Below are 20621 nucleotides of genomic sequence, written 5' to 3'. Positions count from 1 at the left end.
CCTGACACCCCACCTGCTCCCAGGAGAGCAGAAAGGACAACCCACTGAGGTTAATGTGACTGAGTCAAGGGAATTTTTTCCTGGGTGAAAAGAAAACAACTTAAAACCAAACTAGAGGACTGCACCCTGCCTCTCCAACAGCGAGGAGCAGGCACAGACCTGGAGCCTGCTCCTGAAACAGCTGTGAAGAGGCTGAGTGACACCAGAATGCCACATAACTCTGTCCACACCTTTGGTTCTTGTAAGTGGTCCAGCACAGGTAGCCAAGGTTGGCAGCACCTCCCAGCTGGTAAATCCTGCAGAGCAGCCAGTGCACACATCGCCAGCTCTGCTTACTTCCCCTCGCTCATGGGTAGCACCAGCCAGATCGGCGGACAAGGGACATATTAGCACCTCAAATGAAATATTTCATAGCACTGTTGCTTGTACTGGTGAAGCACCGGATAAACACCAGTTCAGCAGTTTTATGGCTATTGCAGAACTCACTGACGTATGGTAAAAATACAGAGGAGGATACTGAAGGCATCCATGTCACTGAAAGCACCCGCAGAATGAAAGGTGGTTTTGGCAAGATGACTTTTCGAACTGCGACAATTAAGGAAGTCCAATACATTCCAAACAGGCCTCTTTTTGATTTTCCTATAAAGTGCTTTTGAGTCAGATTATTTTTTCTAAACTTCTTCAAATGCTTTTATAGCAACATACACAATAAAGATTGACATTTGTTTAAAGGCCACTCCAAAACAGACAGGTCTGTGGTTTCCAGCGCTCCAGAAGCACCCCAAGTGGCACTTGCCTTGGTGCAGGGCTCAGAGCAGAGGGTGCTGCTCTGGGCAGGCAGAATTTCAAAGCTGTGGCACCCAAAACAGCGCCCCAACCCTGCAGTTCAGGGCTGCTCCACCCTCATAAGAGCATCTCTGTAGCAGAGTCCTCCAGCAGCAAAGGAGCAGTGTAAGACACCTCTGCTCCAAACACTATTTTGTTATTGGAAAACTCCCAGGGTTTTAAGCCTTCTAGCACCTTGCTGATCCTTTGCCGACTTAATGATAGAGCAGCAGCTGGAGATCAGGCTAGACAATCACTCTCCAGAACCAGAGCGATGCACAAGGACAGCTTAGAGGTGCCTTTGCACTGTACATCACACATATTATATACACAGGAACAGAAATTAGAGCACAGGTGTGAATGCACACATATTTCTACATAGGTCTATGTGTGGGCAGGTAGGGACTTGCACACACATCTGTACACACTTGTACATGGCTGGGAATTGATGCAATTTAGTACATTCTACCCAGTCATCTTGCTTTTGATAGAGAACACGCAACTGGTAAACCAGTAGGTGCACAGTGCAGTATTACCATTAAAGAGCAGAGCATTTAACTTCAATGGTAACGTACTGCTTGAATGCCAGGTTTAAATTCATATGCAAAGAACTCAGAACCAAGATTCACAATGCACAGTGCTCGCACGGTGTAATAAAATGGACAAAGGTGGCTACTTAGCAGAAAGTGCCTTTTAAATTAAAAGACTTGAGCTTCTCTAATGTAAGCCCTTCCTGAACAGGTGTTATTCTGAATATATTGTCAATAATCCTCTTTAAGTGCAGTTTTAAGACATGAAGCATTAGCACCTTGGTTTGAAGCAAATTAAATCTGTTGTTACGGGATATCCACAAAACGGTTCACAAAGAGAAAGAGTTTATGGTCGTACCGAGCTCCAAGGACCAGCACTCCAGGCAGCATCTCTAGGACAGTCCTGCACATTGCACTGCTCTCTGTCAGGTGGCTTGTCAAGGATTTCACAGCTCAGATCCGTAAACCTTTCTCCATTGGGGCGCTGGCACACCACCAGCCGTGTTCTTGTCCCTCCCCCGCATGGCTTCGTGCACTGGAAGTCAGCAGAGGACAGAGCAATCACTGTCAGGGCAGCAAAAATACTGCTGACCAGCTGCTCGAAGCATTAGCACCTCAGAAGCCTAATGGTTGTTTCTGTTCTCAACGAACCCACTCCAGCCAAATCCCCCCCAAATGCCATATGAGACTCGAAGGGGTATCAGCTGCTTCAGCTTCTCTCTTCCTGAAACTGTTCATGCTGCTCCACCATGATCCTGCCAGACTCAACAAGATACTGGAGGTTTACATCTCCAATTGCTCATCTCAGATGAATTTTCAGAAGGGAGCAGTGTTTTTATTAAAAAAAGAGGCCTTATGTTAAACTAGGCTTCTCTTAAAAAAAAAAAATCTCCATCTTTGTAGAATTTGCTTTTACTCAGGAGGAAAATTTTCCCATGACAAATGGAAAGGAGAACAACACCAAGCAGTTGCTAGGGCTCACTCATTTATCAGAGGCTGCCTTTCAAGTTCCAATCTTTCTAATAAATGTCACCACAATATCCCTCTCTTCTTCCATTTTTCAGCCGCCTGCTAATGAAAGTCATCCCCTGTGCTGGGAGCCCAGGATGGATGGTGCACTCACCTCTCCCCAGTTGCCATAAGCCCACTGCGGACAGGGGCCAGATTCGCACGATCTCTGCTCCATGGGTTTGCTTTTCTCATCGCAGTTATTTGCGGTATATCCGTTTTCATCCTGGCACACCACGACCCGCCGCTGGAACCCCCCCGCACACGTGCTAGAGCACTGCAAGACACAATTGCCCACGGCTTCGTTGAGTCCAGGAATACGTGTGCATTCCCAGCTCCTTCCCAGTGCCTTGCACCGTGGGAATGCACTGCTAGAAATTTAATACAGCTAACAGGCATTATTAAACTTCAAACCCCAGCTATTATTAATAGCAGCGCAATGACTTAGGTGCTGACTAAGCAAAGAAAGTAAACACCAGCCTAGTTTTAAGCAGGTGAGTAATCCCCACTGACTTTAATGCAGTGTTTGACATCCCATTTGTCCTTAATTCCCTTTAGGGACTTCCATGCTAAAGCACTGCATATTGGTTGGAGTGAGAGGAACTGGCATTGAGGCTCTGCTGTGCTTTGGCAACAGCTCTGCACAGCTGTAAACATCCCGGGAGACGGCCAAGAAGCAGAGGTTGGCCTTTGCCTCATGGAAAATGATGCTTTCAGCTTTCTGCCTAGAGAGCCTTAGAGATATGAGGTGTGAGAGGCTGAGAGGTGAAGCCTGAGCGCTACTGCAACACTTGCTTCTGTGAGCAGAGAGCGGAAGAAGGGTCCCTCTTTTCCCTGCACAGTTACTATAAGGAAAGACCGGACCAGTCCAGAAAGAAAACCAAAACCAAACAGCAAAACCCAGCAATAAGAAGACCAGGGCACTTACAGCACCCCAGGGGCCAATCCTCCACTGATTGCCCCCCGGTATATGCGCACGGTTGCGGTTCGGGCTGCCCCCGGGGTGCACTTTCAGGCGATGATCCGGATAGAGGAAAGGGTGGATGGGCCTGCCGTAGTCATGGCTGTTTGGATGACAAGGAGACATGGAGCAGTCTTGCTCGGTGGCGGGGAGGTCGTCTGGGTCACACTCACTCCTATCCACCAGCTGGTCACTGTAATTGACGCAGATCACTTGTCGCGTTGCCTTACCTTGACCACAAGTCACCGAGCACTGCATTACAGTAGGAAAAGGAGACAGTCACATTTCCAGCTTTGAAAACCAGAAAGACAGCTATTGCTAACAACAATCAGCAGAAAACCTTAATATCCTCACTTATAAAAGTGCAAGTGTGACAGATTAATGAAGCACATTTCCAGCAGTGAGGTCTATAAGGCTGTCCTGCAAGAGACAGCGTGATGCTTACAGAGCTCCACTCCAAGGCTTTCCACTGCCCACATGGTGTCACGGTGCACATTTCTGTGGCTGATGGCTTTGGAAGGTGGAAACAAGCTGACTCGTCGGCCACGGAGCCCTGGTCATCCCGACAGCTGACGTATCTCATCCGGGTACCCTTCCCACACGTTGCGGAGCACTAGGGAAGAGCAACAAGCACTTTGCTAGGCAGTTTCCTGATATACATTGCAAGGACTTTGGAATGAAAAGTTGCTTAAACACACTTAAAAATATCATATTGTCAACTGTAAAATAATCCTGAAAGTATTACAACACGTGCTTACCGGTGTCCAGGATCCAAATCTCCACTGTGTCCTGTGAACGCCTGATATGGATCTCTTGGCTTCGGGACTATTTGGATGGGGAGGACATACAGCTATTTCACAGTCCTGTGCAGGAAATAAATGAGGGAAAACTGGGAAATAAAGAATTTGCAGATGTTTTGCTTAAACCACCTCCTCTTCAATGTAATTATGAATAACATGCCATATCTTGAAACTCTGGGACCTGCATGCCTGTGTGGAGGCAGGTTTCCTCCTTGCATCCTCTTGGTGAATCAGCAAAACTCAGTATCAACATCCCAAGGCCTTTATATGCAGAACCCTCCGTGGACTTTTGACTTATGAGGAATTCTACAACAGGGATCCCCATAACCATGTGCCATCTCCACGCATTAAAAACAGATGTTTTTGAGGCAAAAGATGAAAGTTCATTAAGAGTTCTGGTATGAACACACATCTGCAAAGCAGCAACTTTATCTCCCTTCAAAGCTCCCTTCCTTCAGCACAAGACCTGCAGCCCACATAACAAAGGTTATGCTGCTGATTGCAGCCCTTTGATTCCCTGCAGCCCATCAGACCGTCTATATCCATGTGCTGATCTTCACCACACACCAAGCATGTGAGGGCTTGGGGACAGGCATGTCATTCTGCACAGTCTTGGTACAGCGCCTCACAGGAGGGCTCTGGTCCTGTCTGGGCCTCCTGGGAGGTCTGGTGACAGAAATGATGAATAGCCATGACTTTACTCCATGAGTAGTCTTTGCCAAAAAGGAAATTAATACTGATTGTCCCCACGAGGGAGAGCGCAGCTCCTGACAAACGGCATACATGATTTCTGGATGGTTGTGATTTCACTGACACTGGAGACATGCATGCCAAATGATGGCTGATGATAAGTGGGTTTGTTACCCCTTGACTGTAGTGCAATTGGTCTCCATACATGGGAAAAACAGCTCTTTCCCAAATGTCGTGGCCTCAGTTAAACTCTGCGAGGTCATGCAGGACTGAAGCTGGGCAGGGCATCAGCACTACGACTCTTCTATGACAGATAGATAGTAATGTTCTGTTTTATTCAACTCCTTCAGACACCTTGGACACATCCTCTGCTTGAAAGGGGAATTCATATGTTTGCTTCCAAGTACACAGCATGGAAAGCCTCTTCAGCAAATTTGCAACTCGTACAACATTTCTCAATTTATCTAGCCAGGGAGGATGTCCCTGGAATTGTAGCTGCCACAAACACTACCATGTCACATGTGGCAGGCAAGAAATTATATCCCCTCACCATCATTTGTATCATACAGCAAAAGTCCTGCAGCCACGTGAGCCCAGACTGCAGCCAGGCATCCTCAACTCCATGCAAGCCAAAGGAGGTGTCTGCTGTGTCTGAGACCACAGCCTCTGAGGTCAGTGAATACTGTCTCAACCTTATGGTCTCTGGTTGTTTTCCCATATTCATCCACTGTGGCTTCTTTAGCTCATGAGCTCCTGGAGACCAGCTTTAGCTCTGCATCTGAACAGCCCCTCTCACATCCCATCCTATGGCTAGAGCTCCATGGACATAAACCATAAGCAAAGGTAATTAATCTTCACCCCATGAAGTCCTGATGCCCTCATAACAAGTTGTCCATTGCCTTTTTGGCAATTTGGTGCTTCAGAGTGTAAGGTCAAGCACACATGGAGAGAGTCTGGATGGGAAATCTCTGATTATGGCTTCTCTGTCCCACTTCTACCAAAGCAGGGTGCTGTGCTGCACCTTTTCAACAGCCATGTAGCAAACTGAAGCACTGCCCTGCATGGGCTGGTGTTCAGGGCAAGGCTTTGCTGCAGAAAGGTGTCCCCTGATGCTACAGCCTGGATGCCTCCATATGCGTGCTGGCAAAAGATGGAGACAGGGCGGCAGGATTTACCTGGGTATCTGTTGGCCTGGTTGCAGCGTTACACTCATTATCATCCACCACTGACACGTAGGTGCCCACAACACACTTCACTGCTCTCATCTGGTAGCCTTGGCCACAAGTCACTGTGCACTGGGAGAGGAGAGATGGGAGAAAAAAGTGCTGGGTCTGAGTAGCTGCTTCGGTTAGAAAGTATTAATCAGTCCAGTCTGTATTTAGGCATGCAGCAAGAGCAGCAAAAATAAAACACAGCTTCCCTTCTGGTTTCTCTCCATTTCATGCATTTCAGCTTTAAATTAGGTCAAAGTTTTAACTCACTGCACCCACCAGTGCCTCACACGCTTCACTTGCTTCCTCAGGAATGAAGGTGTGAGCATTGAAATGATTTACTTTGCTGCACACATTAGAATCAGAGTCTGGGGTAGAACCTGCATGATATCCTTCTTTAAAACTGGTTGTTCAGCCCCATGGTAGCACAAGCAGCTAATGAATAATTTTGCTGATGGGAAATATGTCTGACTGGGACAACTGATCTGGGTTTGTTGCTGTTTTTTTAAGTTGAGAGCTAACAGCTTCGTGGAAAAGCAGATGCCAGAACACTCTGGGAGAAATGAGCAACTTGTATTTTAAGAGAAAAAACCCCCTCACCAACCCAGAAACTGGAAAACATTAAAAGCAACAAAAGTTATTCAATGGGGGCAGCTTTTCCGTGAAAATTAGGCCATGTATTTATATGCCTAAATATGGATTTAGGAGCGTAACCTTGGAAACCCCTTTTTTGAAAATCACTGCCAATTTAGTATGACAGAGATTAAATTTAGCACAAAGGGCAGGTACTGTTATTGCTGCCTATCCGCTGAACCCAAGCGACCAGAGGGCTGCTTTGGTGTGCAAATCAATTAGCACAGTTATGCTGCTGAATGTGGATGAAAGGGCAGCGCCCAGCCTCAGCCACCCTCGCCCAGGTCCCACTGGCTCAGAGCCCCTCGGGGCTCTGCAGTACCTGGCCCCACGGCCCCACTTGCCACGATGCACACTCCTGCTGCTGGCACGTCTGCACCGACTCCGGCTTCGTCTCGGGATCACAAAACCTGTCATTTAATCGATCTTCTCCAAACTGGCACCAGGTCTGGCGGTGCTTGTGCCCTTTTCCACAGGTGACCAAACACTGCAAGGAGAAAAGCGCAAGCTCAGGTGGTGCCAGGGATGCGCTGCCAGCTCAGCACCTGCCCTGGCACTGAAAAATAAATCTGGAGACCCACTGCAACCACTGCTTAAAAAAGAAGTGGTGCCAAGAGGCAATTCTTTAGCTAACAATAACACATCCTGGAAGACAGGCAACTGTCTTACAATGAGAGAAGATTGCTCTGAGGAGCTGGTCTGGAGCAGAGGCTGGAGCATGGAGCACAGCCAGGCTGAGACCCCTCAGCACGGGCAAAGTGAGCCCACAAAGGCTCTTGTCTTCCAGCACCTGTGAGACACAGGGCAAAAGCACAGCACTGTCCTGTGGGGTTTTAGCTGTGCACAGTGGGGTGCCAAAGGCTTCTGAAAAACTTGCTCAGCTCTGGGTGTGCATGTTAAGGGTCTTGACTTCTGCAGGCTGCAACAGCCTCTTCTACACCACCCTGGAGTAGCTTGGCCTACCAGCAGCTTGACTCAGAAGACAAATGTTTTGCAGAGAACAATCCCTGTTCCACTTAATTGGTTTCATTATGTCCTAAAAGAATACAATTCACAGAAACAAGAGCAATTTGGCCACAAAGGTGACAAGCAGCCTTTGAAGACTGTTCTCCAGCGTCCCCCATGCTGCTGCAGGAAAATGCCGATCAAGATACAGTTTTGTTGCATTGCAAAGGACACCAGCAGCAGCAGAAGAGGTAATAAACAGCAGGGAGAGGCTGAGCAAGACATCAGTAGGGTGAAATCCTGCCCTCCAGTGACAGCCAGAGCTGCCAGGGCTTTTGAGGACAATCTCAAGGGAAAACGAGGGCAGAAGGTATTTTTCTTCCCAACATTATAGAGGAACTGCAGAAAAACTAGGGAGAAATTACTGCAGGATTGGAGAGGAATTAACACCCTGGTAGCTTTGCAGGGAGGCAAGTAGCCACTTGACCACTGGCAACAAGGCCAGTAACTTTGCTGCCTGTCTGAAGCCTCACTGTGCACAGGCTCGGAGAGACCTTCTGCAAGAGGCACAAACAAATCACAGGGGACGAGCGCGGACAGAGATATCCCTTTGATCTCTCTGCAGCTCCTCAGGGTGGAGGACCGGCACCCACCTCGGACCAGTCTCCAGTTTTCCACTGGGGGCAGGAGAAGTCGCTGCACCGCTGCACCGTCAGCTTCTCCTGCTGACTGCACTTGCTGTCGTCCAGGACGTCGTTGTAGGTGTTCACGCACATGGCTCGGCGCCGCCGCGTGCCCCCGCCGCAGCTCTTGGAGCACTGCGAAGGACAGACAACGAGTAAGTATTTTCTGCTGCTCTACTGCTGTTGCCTTTCTCCCTCCTCACAGCCAGGACTGCAGAGTGACTGCAGAAAACCTCCGGAAGAACAACTTGTACTTTAAGTAACAGGCTTTTACTTTATGTATTCCTTTAAAAAGCCAATCTTGCTAAAGCTTAATAAAATGTCACGGCAATGCATTTCGCAAATTTATTTCAGGTTATAACCCCATTATTACTTTTACAAGTGTTGCCTTTCAGTTCTCCTAAATGGCTGCTGCTCGTTCTCATTTTAGGAGAGATTAACTCTCTCTGACCAGCCAGCCCCCCTTCACCATGCCCTCCCTGGAAAGCCCAAGGCTCGTCAATCTCTCAGTGCCAGGCCTGCATTCAGGAATTTTCTTGTTCAAGCAAAAATTAAAATGTGTTAAGGAAACAAATTTTAGAAGTCTTCTGCTGATGGCAACACGTCCTCAGCAGCTCCTGGCAGCGGTGATGGCTTTGATGGGAGAAGACAGCTAGCAGAGCTTAGTGTAATGAGGACTTTGGGATGCTTAAAAGCATAAATTAATTGCAGGGGAAAATAAGGAGTACCGGGCTGATTTAGACTACAGTGTCCTCCAGAAAAAGCAATCGAAGAAGAATCACGGTCAACTTTTGTGGCCAACTTTTACATATGTGCTGTTTGCAACCTAAACAGCCCGACGTACCCCTGTGCAAGGGGGAGACAGTGTTCGCCGTGCCAACGAGCTTCCCTTACCTCTGTCCAGGCCGAGTACCGCCACCCTCCCACGTTACAGTCTCCAGTGCACTTCTCCCTGGTGCTGGGCTTGGGCTGGCTGCTGCAGAAGCGGTCATCCACCTTCTCTATCTTGCCCTCCAGCCTGCTGTACTTGGAGCAGTAGATCTCCAGGATGCGGTAGCCCAGCCCGCACTGTGCCGTGCACTCGCTCTTCCTCGCGATGTGCCACCTGCGCCGAGGAGAGCAAACATCAGCTGCGGGGTTCCAGCACTCTGCAGGTGACATGCTTGAGGGTGTTTGACACAAATAGGGAATATATGCTCTTGAACTGGAAGTTTTGGCTCTTTGTAACACTTCCCAATGCTTTGTGACTTCCAAAAATCAGAGTCAATTAATCCTGGCATTGCTCCTTGAAGGGAAGGAGCTGTAGCCAGGTCCCTCTTGCAGACAGTGGAGTCACATTGTGACTCTGTGGGACCAGCCAAAGTGGTGAGGGGAATCTGTGGCCAAGCAAGGAACAGTGCTTTGAATGCTTTGCACCCCACATTCCCCTGCAGGAGTGCCACCTCAACCTCTAAAAACTAAAAGTTGGAAAATACAGCATCAGAAAATGACCTGTAGAGGCTCGAATTGTGTTCCGCATGGCAGGACACCTGCAAAACAGTCTCAGCTCTCCAAAGGACAAGCAAATGACTTGCTACAAGACACTCAAGCCCCAGTGGTGTCAGTGGGGATTAGAGGTGTTCCCTCTCAACAGACAGATTTCCACTCTGCTGCCTCCTTCCTGGGATGGACAACAAGGATCAGTGCTGGTGGCCCTCAAGGACCCACCTGGGGATACACCCCTGCTTCATATCAGCCCAGCCCTGGACATGAGGCCTGATTCAGGGAGGTGCTGGAGACCCTGAAGCCAACAGGAGCCCATTGCCCCTCAGACCTGGCAGGAGTTTCCCCCTTGGGGACCTTGGAGACCCCCGGGCTGTTGCCAGTGCCTGTGCAGGGAGTGCAGAGCCCCACTGCCAAGCCAAGAGAGCAAACTCGAGCACAGCCCAGAGAAGAATAAGATCAAGGGGATTTGGAGTCAATAGCTCCTGACTGGTGGGAGCCTCACATCCCTGCCTGCTTTTCAGACTCCTGCATTTGCCCTTCTCAAGTTTCCAACCTGTTGCAATGGCAACAGCTGTTACCGCAACAACCCGACCCTACACAGCCCCTGCACGGCCTCGGTTTAACAGAGCCAGAGAAACCCCTCGGGAACTCGGCCATCTGAATTGCTTCACCAGCAGCCGCTTAATGCCACCATATTTAAGCCCCGGAAAGGAAAACAGATTGCTTTTTAAAGGAAAATGGGTTGTGATGATTTAGGTTGTGCTCCATCAATTCCAGCACGCCAGGAATTGTCTGGGGACAGCCATAAATCCACTCTACAATAAAGCCTATTCTTTGCTTTAAATAAACGATGATAAATTCAAATATTAGTTACTTCTTTGCTTTAAGTATACGTTTTTCCATCTTTGCAGGCTGTTTGTAGGATGGTGCTCAGCATTTCTGACAGAGGCAGATGCAGATTTCAGGCACTGTATTGCACAGGGAGATTTTTCAACATTAGGAGCATTTTTGTTATAGTCAGTCCTAATTCAATGCAACAAGAGAAATGTGAAAATGTTCAACTGTGTCTCTCAAAACACTGCTGGTTCCCTCTTGGTTGACAAAGAGGCAACTACTAATGCTTTTCTTTTTTAAAATCTAATACAGGCTAGTGAGAAAAGGAATTGTGGTGAGAGGTGAAAGGAAAGAGTAAACAATAAATACACAATGTAATGTATATACACAGCTGAGCAGAGTGCACCTTAATTCACATTCTGTGTTACAAGGTTCAGTGGTGGGATCAGGCTGTGGAATTCGATCGCATCGCTGGTCTGACACCGTGAGCTGATCTGACTCTCTCTTACATACAGGTTTCCTTTTTCTTTCTCCTGCATAGAGAAAACCATCACATTGTTTGCCATGCAGGAAAGTGATCAATTCAGTTATTTCTCTTACCCCTTTTATGGTAGCATTTAAGAGATGTGCAATTGTGCTTTTCCATCTCTTTCAGAAACAGGAGGGGGTTACAACTGAGTAGAGCAGAAGGGGTTTATTGCAGAAGGGATGGACACAGGCAGAGAGCTGCAGCCTCCCCTGCAAGAATGGGCTCTGAGTGTTTAGCAGGGGGGGCACTGGCAGGTGGCAATGATTGGATATCAGACCCCAAACCAGACACTGATGACTTTTGCAGCCTTAGCAAATGTCATGTAACGTTTTCTGTGCTTCGGTTTCCTCACCTGCAAACCAGGTCGTGAGGCTCACCTTGCTCAGAGGGGCTGTAAAGTGCCCTGCTCTGAAACACATAAGCACCTTGTAAGATGTTACCTACTACTGAAGCCCAGTGGAAACGATCACACCCATAATGTGGGAATTCAAAGAAATCAGGGAGGGATCTCACAAGCCCTGCCCAGATCCCAAACAAATCCAGGACAAAACTTAGCCTTCCCAAACACCCACCTTGACAGAGCTTACTGCAGGACTGCCATGGGCCATGCTCATTCCAGTAAAACTGCTGAGGTTTGTCCTCAATGGGGATATTAAATGTGTAACGAACATCAGGATTGTACAAATTGCCAACTGATAAAACCTGAGAGGAAGAAAAGTGAAGCAGAGTAAACCAACAGAAATCACTGGCCACTATTTTCAGTACAATTATGCTGGGCAGACTTTTCCATACACACAACATATACTTCACCTGGAGCGTTATTTCTTGCTCAATCCGATCTGTAGAATTAATCCTTTCAACAGTATTATCCGATCCACTGTATTCGATCACAGCATTCCCAACTTTGATTTCCCTTTTAAACATACTGACGACAAAGTCTCCATTTAATATAAAGTCTCCTTGACTGTTAGATAAGGCTGCATAGGTGCAAAAAACAAGAACTAAAGAAGCAGAATTAACTCATACGTACACAATAACGTGGGTCATGAGCTCTCAGTGCTCCTTTCCTTTGGAGCTGGGAGGAAAAGCCCACTAGCACTCTCAAACAGAAAGGATGCAAAGAGAGCAGCAGAGCTTTTGCAGATATTGTTCCTTCTCCTTTTTCCACTGGAAAGCCTCATTAAAATGAAGGCTGAATGCCTGAAGTTGTTGCTGAACAGTTCACCCATAACCCTGGGTAGAGATATCCAAAAGGCTGCTGTACAGAGCACACACAGGCTGTATCCCCTCATATACCACAAAAATAATCCTGTCCAAACCTTTTCATAAGCTGTGTGGATAAGAGTGGTTTCCCTGTTGTTTCCAGGTGTATTCTTAGGGTAAATGTTTGTACCCTAATTGCCTAAACATCATTTTCTAGTACATAATTTCAGAGAGTTTGGTCAGTATCTCCCCCTCTCTCTCCATCTCTCTCCTCCCCCCATACTTTTTATTATTCCAAATCTTAAGGTATGTGAAAGCACAGAAGGCTTAAAGCCTAAATGCTTTATAAAAGGAACAGTTTCCTGAAAACAGCAGTCTGCTGCACAACTTCACACTAATGCGATTATGTAGCTAATTTCCTAAGTTAGTTTCCCCACCATTTCACCCATCACAGCTACGTTACTACAAAGCCCCTGTACTGAAAAATCTAAACTTAACACCAAAACACCAAGGTTTTTCCATCGAATGAGGAGAGATAATGAAGTAAAACACTGCTTGACAGCAAACAGACGTAGATGGAGAAAAACTCACAAAGCAGAGGCTGTACTCAACCAAATCCCACACTTTGGAGGCTTTAATGTTATTAGGCAGTAGTAAAACTCACTAAAGGACTCCTTCCTGTTTATTGTATCTCCTACAACAGTAGGTACATGTCTTGGACTTGATGACAACATTAAATTCCTCCTAAATTGTTAAGCAACTACAAGGTTCACAGTACCAAGGGCCTAAGATTTCACACTCAGTGAGCTGCAAAATAAGTGGACACATGCACACTTCTCATTTGCTTCTAGTCAGGCCTAATGTGAAGAGATGCTTTCCCAGCAATATTAAAGCAACATTAAAGAAGATTTGACTTCATTGCTTCCCAAGAAGATTAAAGGCCCTCCAAGAAGAGCTGGGAAGTTTGGGGCTCCTTCTAGGGTGAACCAGTTTTAAAAGGCACAACATGGGGAGGATTGCTTTTTCCAGGAAAGAGGAATAATAAAACTTAACTCCCTTCCACAACAGGGAAAACTATTACACCACATTATGTTTTTTTTGGTGCTGATGTGCATTCATGCTGCACTATCTCATTTCACTGATGTCAATGTGCAAAAATTATGTGACGCAGCTGTAAATGCACAGAGAGCCCTGCACGGTGCCCTCCTGGGAATGGGGACAGGGAACACCCACTTAGCTTTTTGTCTCAATAAAGGGTCCAGCAACAGCATAGTATTTCAGAGCAACAGCCAAAGCTGTCAGCATTGTTTCCCTTTGGTGCATGGTAGTCTCCTCTACTTGCTCCTCAAGTGAGTCCTTTTACCTTTGATGGGGACCACCAGCCTAGTCATGTTTTTAACATACCCAGTTACAGGAATTTTGCAAGATAAAACAAGATGAAGTGCCCTGTTCAGAGATGTAAATACAGGACCCTGTGCTACTGGAGCACAGTTGGTGGTGCCAGGCACAGGGCATGTAAAAGAGGAGAACCAGAGACTCTGAGGGACCCCAAAAAGGATTTAAAGGCAAAATCAGCCTTCAACTGGTGGGTGTAACATCAGCTGTAATGTGCATTTGTGTTATCTCTGCTACTGAGCCCAAACAGAACTATGGAGTGAATTACTGATCAGCATGGTGGAAGAGAGACTTAAGCCCATGCTAAAGTATATATGTGTGCAGCAGAGTGGTCTAACAGAGCCCCACAAGCACGTTCATCTGCCTCTAGAGGCATATCAACAGGTTAGAGAAAACAGTGACTACGGGAGTCCAACATCTAAAGGTCAAGTTATTGTTCGGTTTATATCAAAACCAGTATTTTTGGTGCAGGGTATTTATGGTTACGTATCACTGTCAAGGGCTCAGTCTAAGTGACATCAGAATTATTATTCTCAGAAGAATAGAAAATAATTTCTCTACGTGTTTGTACACACATCTTTCAGGGCATGGCATATTTACTCTCCAGCCAAAGAATGGTGACAGCAGAGATAAAGTCGCAGTGTGGAGACTCCAGCAGAGCTCAGAAGCCTGTTTGGTTCCCAGTTTTGTGCCTCAGCTCCCATCCACAGTCCAGGCTCAACAGTCCCTACCAGCCCTACACACACCCTAAGGGGGTATTTCTTATAATCTGTGAACCTCCCAACTTTGCATCTAGGATGGTATGCATGAAAAGAAGGAAGAAGATAAGGCTGAATGTTTGGCAGACATAGATAAATTCTCGCCAAGAAAACATTTTCCTTAAATGAATTCTCCATCCTCCCAAGCAAAGAGCAGTCAGTAGATATATCACCACAACCAGACAACAAAGCAGATTTCTGGACCGAAATAAGGACTACAACTCACCCAGGTAGTTGTCATCCTCTGGTTTCCCTGAGTAACTGTGCTGACGCACATCAATATTAGTTGCACCAGCTGGGATGCGAACCACAACGTTATAGCCTAGGAAAGATTTAACAGAGACTCAAGGCCATTACACAGACATTTCATTTGCTTTCTAGGGGGAAGGGAAATGAGCAAAATTACCTCACATTACACAAGCCGATACTTTTCATTTAGGGATAGCACAAATAGTTATAAAATGGAATATACTATAGCTAGAAGGGTTTTGTGTTTTACATCAATGTTTTTGTAGATTAAGTGTGGTAATGGCTTTTATGGACCCACATTTTTCACTATAAAGTTTTTAGCAACAGATTCTTACCATAATGCACCGTGTTAAATGTGCCTGCAACCGTTTTACATGAAGAATTATCTCCACCACAAACACCACATTTATCTCTTCTTGCTTTTGAATTCAGCACATGATCGCATCCAGCTTGCTTTAAGAGAAAAATTGAAAAAACTAGTTTGAGCAAATACAGACTAGAACAGCATTTACAAGCCTCCTAATTAAGGCACACAAAAGCTGTGTATGCAAAAGGCTGCCATGAGACAAATTGTTTTGCTTCCCCACATTTTTCCACTGATTTACAGTGTGGCCATCCCACAAGGTTTTCCAATAAAAGGCTTTTTCACAAAGCAAGGATCAGAACCGCTGTTTGCACCAGGCAATGCCTTCACTAGAGAAAAATTCTTGCATCAATTGTTCACATAGAGAAAAGTGTGAAAAATAATTGTGATGGAAATGTAAAGGGCTCTGGGGCCTGAACAGGAGGAATCATGGCAGAGCACAGAAGAAAGTATAATTTGGATTTACGCTCAGACCCCCACAGCCCTCACTAACCTAGGGCAGACGTGTAAACAACCTCCACTTGAGTGTGTCCCAAGAAGAGCTGGTAAATGGTCTAGAGTACACATCTGATGAAGAGCAGCTGAGGGAGTTGGGGGAGCTCAGCCTGCAGAAAAGGAGGCTCAAGGGGAGACCTTATTGCTCTCTACAACACCCTGAAAGGAGGATGTAGTCAGGTGGGGGTCGGTCTCTTCTCCCAGGTAACAAGTGACAAGAAATAGCCTCATGTTGCACCAGGGGAGGTTTAGATTGGATAGTAGGAAATAATTCTTCACCAAAAGAGTTATCAAACACTGCAACAGGCTGCCCAGAGCTGTGGTGGAGTCACCATCCCTTGAGGTATTTAAAAGATGTGTGGATGTGACACGTAGGGACATGTTTTAGTGGTGGACTTGGCAGTGCTGCTTTAATGGTTGGACTTGATGATGACTGAGACGTCTTTTCCAACCTAAATAATTCCACGTGTGGCTCTTCTGCAAATCTGGTGGTTGGCACAAGTTTCAGACCAGCTGGGGCTGGCAGAGCCTGGTGATAACGTTGGCAGCCCATGGGCAAAGAGGACACGCCAACAACTGCGTGAAGCACAGTGCAAAAGTGCCATCCTGCCATGCAAAACCGCAATCCCCCTTTGCTGAAGAGGGTGGGAGATAATTACCCGGCAGAGGCCCTGCACGCAGATGTCGTTGGTGTCGGGGCCGCAGGGTGTCCCGTCGATGACGCGGTCCCGCAGCTGGTAATACGCCGTGTTTCCCGCCACCCGGCAGAACAACTTGCACCGATCCTTCATCAAGACTGGGCGTGGGAGGGAGGAAAACCAGAAGCATGTTATCTGAACGTCATCACCCCGAGGTGGTGATTCAGGAGGCAGGATCTGTGTCCCTGCCCCGGCCACTTACTGCCGCTGTATTTGGGAACCCAGCGCACGTTCGTGGGCAGCCCGTTGATGTTAAAGTGCTTCCCGTCGAAGTCAGCACACTGCTCATCCCGGAAATCCTTCTTCAGCTTTGAGCATGGTTCGGTGTTGCAGGATTTAAACTTCATGCGGCGACCCACACAGTATTTCCCACCATTTTTGGGCCTGCAGAGACAAGATCAGGCTAGCCATGAGATGAAATTGCAGTTCTGCACCTGCTCAACACAGTCAGGATTTGCAACACCATTTTGTGGGCTCTGTCTCAGTGCATACCTTTAATTATTAGCCTAGACTGACAAGCAGGAAATGTTATGCAGGTGTCTAACAAAAAGAGGCCGTATATGTGATGCTAAAAAGGGATGAAAAAGGGAGTAATTGCCTTCTGCTGAATGACAACATAGTGAGAGAAGCTAGAGATGAAGAGCAACATCTTCCTCCTCATCTGAGGATTTATTGTCACACCAAGGGATTCTGTCCAGCACCATACTTCCACAACCCCTTCGGTCCTATGAATTTGATGGCTCAGAGTTTGCATCTGATCTAGTGGTTTGCAAATAACTAAATACCACATGAGAAAGAAGAAAGGGCTTCCTTCCCTGCAGAGGCTGAAAGGCCAGGCAGCACTTAGTCCTTCAGGATTTCTAGCCCCAAATGTTCAAAATAGTAATGTTGGACACTTCAAAACAATTTTATCTCCATGTATTCCAGAAAGCACCAAACATGGCCAATAAATACTTTACCTCCATTTTATAGCAGGATGACAGTGGTATAAACTGGGGAGAGAGATACCATCCAAGCCACATAAAAGCCAGTGGATAAGCCTAGGAGAAACTGTCATTTTGAATTTCCTGACTCCCAGATTCAGGGCTGTAGTCATAAAACTATTTTTGTCCTCGTATGTAGATGGAGCCTTTGCCAGAAAACAGATCACTTTGGGGATTGAAAAAGCCTCTACCATTCCAGCTGCTGTCAGCAGTGGTGCAGGAGCGAGCTGCACATCAAAATAACCACCAAACCTACATCTTCTACCCACCCCCAAACAAAACGAGTGCCAGCGCTAGCAAGAAGTGCAACTCACTGGGCTCTGCTATCCTGGCACCCACACCTCCTGCCTTCCAAGGCTGTTCCTCAGGATCAGCTCTGCCTTACCTTGGGATTAGACACCCATCAGTGCCCCAGGGATGCTGTCAGAGTGCATCTGCCCTTGGAGCCCCCTGGGGAGGGAAGCTGTTTTGCACACTTGGAGACCCTTCAAGATGCAAATGAACGAGTGATAAATGGGAACTACTCCTGCCCTTAGCAGGGAGATGCTCACCGTGAGCTCTCCACTTTGCATGCAGCCAGCACCTCTAACAAAAGGGACAGCACCCCCCTGCACATGCAAGAAGGTCTCTACACACAGTGAAACAACAAGTTCCTGCAGCTGAACAGAATTTTTTAGCATCTCTACACATCCACCACCTAGGAAGCCCGGCAGTGCCTTTTCTCCCAAAAATAACAATTCTTCACTCTTATGCTTGAAAACTCTTTGTGACTTAAGTAGCAGAGTTCCTGTGAAACAAATGGGGAGACAGAGGCATAGAACAGCCTGCCCTTGCTGAAAGATTGCTTGCAAAGCAGGGAAAGGCAGGCAGACTTCCCACCTCTCCATTAGCACCACACTAGGGATGCTCACTCATTTGGCAGGAGTTGCCTCCTTAAGCAGCTCCAGATGAGATGATGAGAACTACCAGCAACAAACGTGGGATTTTTCCTGCCAGCATCCTCTCCTTGCTGAGATCCACACTACTGTGGTGCAGACCCCTCCAGTCCTATCCCAAAGGCCAAGGGTTATGATTTGTCTTCAGGCACAGCCTGGAGCGATAGCTGGTAACATCAGCTCTACCTGCTCTGAGGGCAGCTCTCACGTGCCACCTGGAAATGAAATGTGTGCCATTTGCAAAGGTTTGTGATGCTTCCAATTAAAGCAAGTGCCCGTGATAAAAAGCCCAAGCAACCACACAGTGCCCAGTGCAGATTTCTAATTACATACTGATTTTACACCAGTTCCTAGCGGAGCAAGTCTAAGCCTGGTTTCTACTGATTTAGTCTATTCTCCACCTTGTTGTGTCACACAACTTGAAATAACTTGATTATACCTGGGACCACTCCAGAGCTAACCCAGTGCAGCAGCCCCTGTAATTGCTGGGGTTTTCCCACCACTGGAGGCTATCCCAGGAACTATTCCCAGAGCCCATCCTATAGACTATTCCCATGCAGGCACATTAGCTACCTCCAGCTACAAAGGGACATCTCAACAATCTCACTACACAGCACTTAGGGAAACTTAGTGGCAGCAGCACACTCTAGACCTTGGTGAGTCTGTGTCATCCACGGGGATTCATTTTCATTTCGAAAGCATTTAAACCACAGCAGAACTGTTGCAGTTTGACAGAGGCTCTAAGTTACACAAACATCTAAGAGGGCATTTCTTTAAAAAAAGTTGCAGTTACAACATTTTTATGGTAACCACATTGCTTCCAATATAAATCAATTTAATTAAAATGAAACTTTTAATTAGGTTAGTTACGAAAAACTTGCAGGAGCATTTTCTTTTTTAAAGGGTATGTCTAACAAAATCCAAAGATTTTAGTTTCCTCTTCTCTAGACATGATCCCTGAGATTGAGATAACATTGACACACCATGAACTGAAGGATGCTAAAACTTGCCATTGTGTTGCAAACTGTCAGAGTCATAACTGTGGCATTAAATCTCCCCTCAGACAGAGCTGGGAGTTGAAGCACACTCACATTTCTGACATTTCAAAACTGCTCCAAACCACCCTGACAGTTTTAGGGTGTTTTTAAACCAACACTGCTTTTCACAGTGTCTGAGGAAACAGAAAGAGCTGAACCTGAAAAATAAGTCAGCCTTATGTAACATTGATTTTCAGTGTCACGAAGAAATACTGCATACTTCCCTCTACGTAATATTTTATGGATAAACAACAATGTACCACAGAGACAGAAGGGAAAGCAGTACATGCATGCTCCTTGTTTTGCTTCAATTTCCCTTCTCTCTGAATCATCTATTTGATGAACTAACAGCTGGTATGGACCCACTTTCAATCCAGCATCATTCCCCTTACAAGCTGCTGCAAACACTCCAGCCTCACTGCACTCCTCCCAGTAGCCCAGAAACTCTTAGGCCCAGGGAATGGTGGGGTCTCATCCCCACTCCCACCCCAACAGGTCTTAAATATGCGATGCTTCGTGCATCACCTGCAATCACTAACTTTGAATATTTTCACTTGCAGACCTTGTGGCAGCACCCAACTCCCAGGAGTCCAAGAGCACCAGATACAGGCACCCCTCCAAGAAGCGCTGTTTTGGGGCTGCTTTGCACTTGCTCACCCCCATGGGTGGCACTTCTGCCTGGGAGCACAGGCAGCCACAACGAAAGGCCCCTGGAGAATTTTAACTGCAGGGCATGTGTGCTCATCTGCATATCTGCCCATGTACTTGTCCTGTACGTGTCCCATGTACCTGTGCGTGACTGCAGAAAAATCTGTGAAGCTCTAGTGTGCACAGATCAGTTTGAGATATCCTGGGAAGCCCTGGGACTGGGAATTGGTTGGTGTGCTGCCAGTGGCCAGCACAGTCATCTATAGATGTGTTTACATGTCAGGCTGAGACAGCTTTCAGCACAGGTGGATACTTTTGTGATGGACTAACATGGAAATGTGATCTGACTCACATCCAGAGATAACACTCCCCCATTCAGAGAGCCATTCCTGAAAACAGGGCTCCTGGTATTGACACCTTATCAAATATATCCTTTCCCATAATTCTGCAGCTATGTCTTTCTGTTGAAACCAGGGCTTACACCATGAACCCTCTAACATGACACACTGCAGCCATAGGCTTTGTCTACCAGCCAACCTCAAATTCCCAAGTGGCCAAACTCAGTGGGAAGGGTCTCGTCTGGTTAGTGAATACATTCCAAACACAGTCTGCTGCCATTCCAGAGGCTTACAGTTCTTCCTGCATCCCTGCAAGATATTCATCCAGGTAGGTGTCAGAGCACTTTACAGAGACAGAAGCTGCAGCCTTACTTTCTGCACTAC

The 20621-nt window shown here is 46.8% G+C and overlaps 1 protein-coding gene across 7 annotated transcripts in view; it reads right to left on the bottom strand.

Moving 5' to 3' along the window:
- The window catches only part of ADAMTS9 (ADAM metallopeptidase with thrombospondin type 1 motif 9), an 83291-nt gene that overhangs the window by 35191 nt on the left and 27479 nt on the right, over nucleotides 1–20621 (bottom strand). For all 7 annotated transcript variants that reach the window (XR_004359059.1, XM_032699149.1, XM_032699152.1 and 4 more), the window contains 16 exons: nucleotides 16499–16680; nucleotides 16258–16394; nucleotides 15075–15192; nucleotides 14717–14812; nucleotides 11945–12111; nucleotides 11707–11836; nucleotides 11012–11138; nucleotides 9181–9391; nucleotides 8257–8421; nucleotides 6981–7145; nucleotides 5990–6109; nucleotides 4083–4187; nucleotides 3770–3937; nucleotides 3292–3576; nucleotides 2479–2640; nucleotides 1714–1890 (listed from right to left, as the gene is read on the bottom strand). Coding sequence is in view for 6 of the 7 variants with exons in the window: in XM_032699149.1 (XP_032555040.1) it covers nucleotides 1714–1890; nucleotides 2479–2640; nucleotides 3292–3576; nucleotides 3770–3937; nucleotides 4083–4187; nucleotides 5990–6109; nucleotides 6981–7145; nucleotides 8257–8421; nucleotides 9181–9391; nucleotides 11012–11138; nucleotides 11707–11836; nucleotides 11945–12111; nucleotides 14717–14812; nucleotides 15075–15192; nucleotides 16258–16394; nucleotides 16499–16680 (2515 nt within the window). In the remaining variant the exon portion in view is untranslated. The remainder of the gene's footprint in view (nucleotides 1–1713; nucleotides 1891–2478; nucleotides 2641–3291; nucleotides 3577–3769; nucleotides 3938–4082; nucleotides 4188–5989; nucleotides 6110–6980; nucleotides 7146–8256; nucleotides 8422–9180; nucleotides 9392–11011; nucleotides 11139–11706; nucleotides 11837–11944; nucleotides 12112–14716; nucleotides 14813–15074; nucleotides 15193–16257; nucleotides 16395–16498; nucleotides 16681–20621) is intronic.

Source organism: Chiroxiphia lanceolata, chromosome 11 (genome assembly GCF_009829145.1).
Source record: "Chiroxiphia lanceolata isolate bChiLan1 chromosome 11, bChiLan1.pri, whole genome shotgun sequence".
Lineage (NCBI taxonomy): Eukaryota > Metazoa > Chordata > Aves > Passeriformes > Pipridae > Chiroxiphia > Chiroxiphia lanceolata.
Note: the sequence above shows the minus strand (reverse complement) of the source record. Positions and strands in the feature narration are given on the sequence as shown.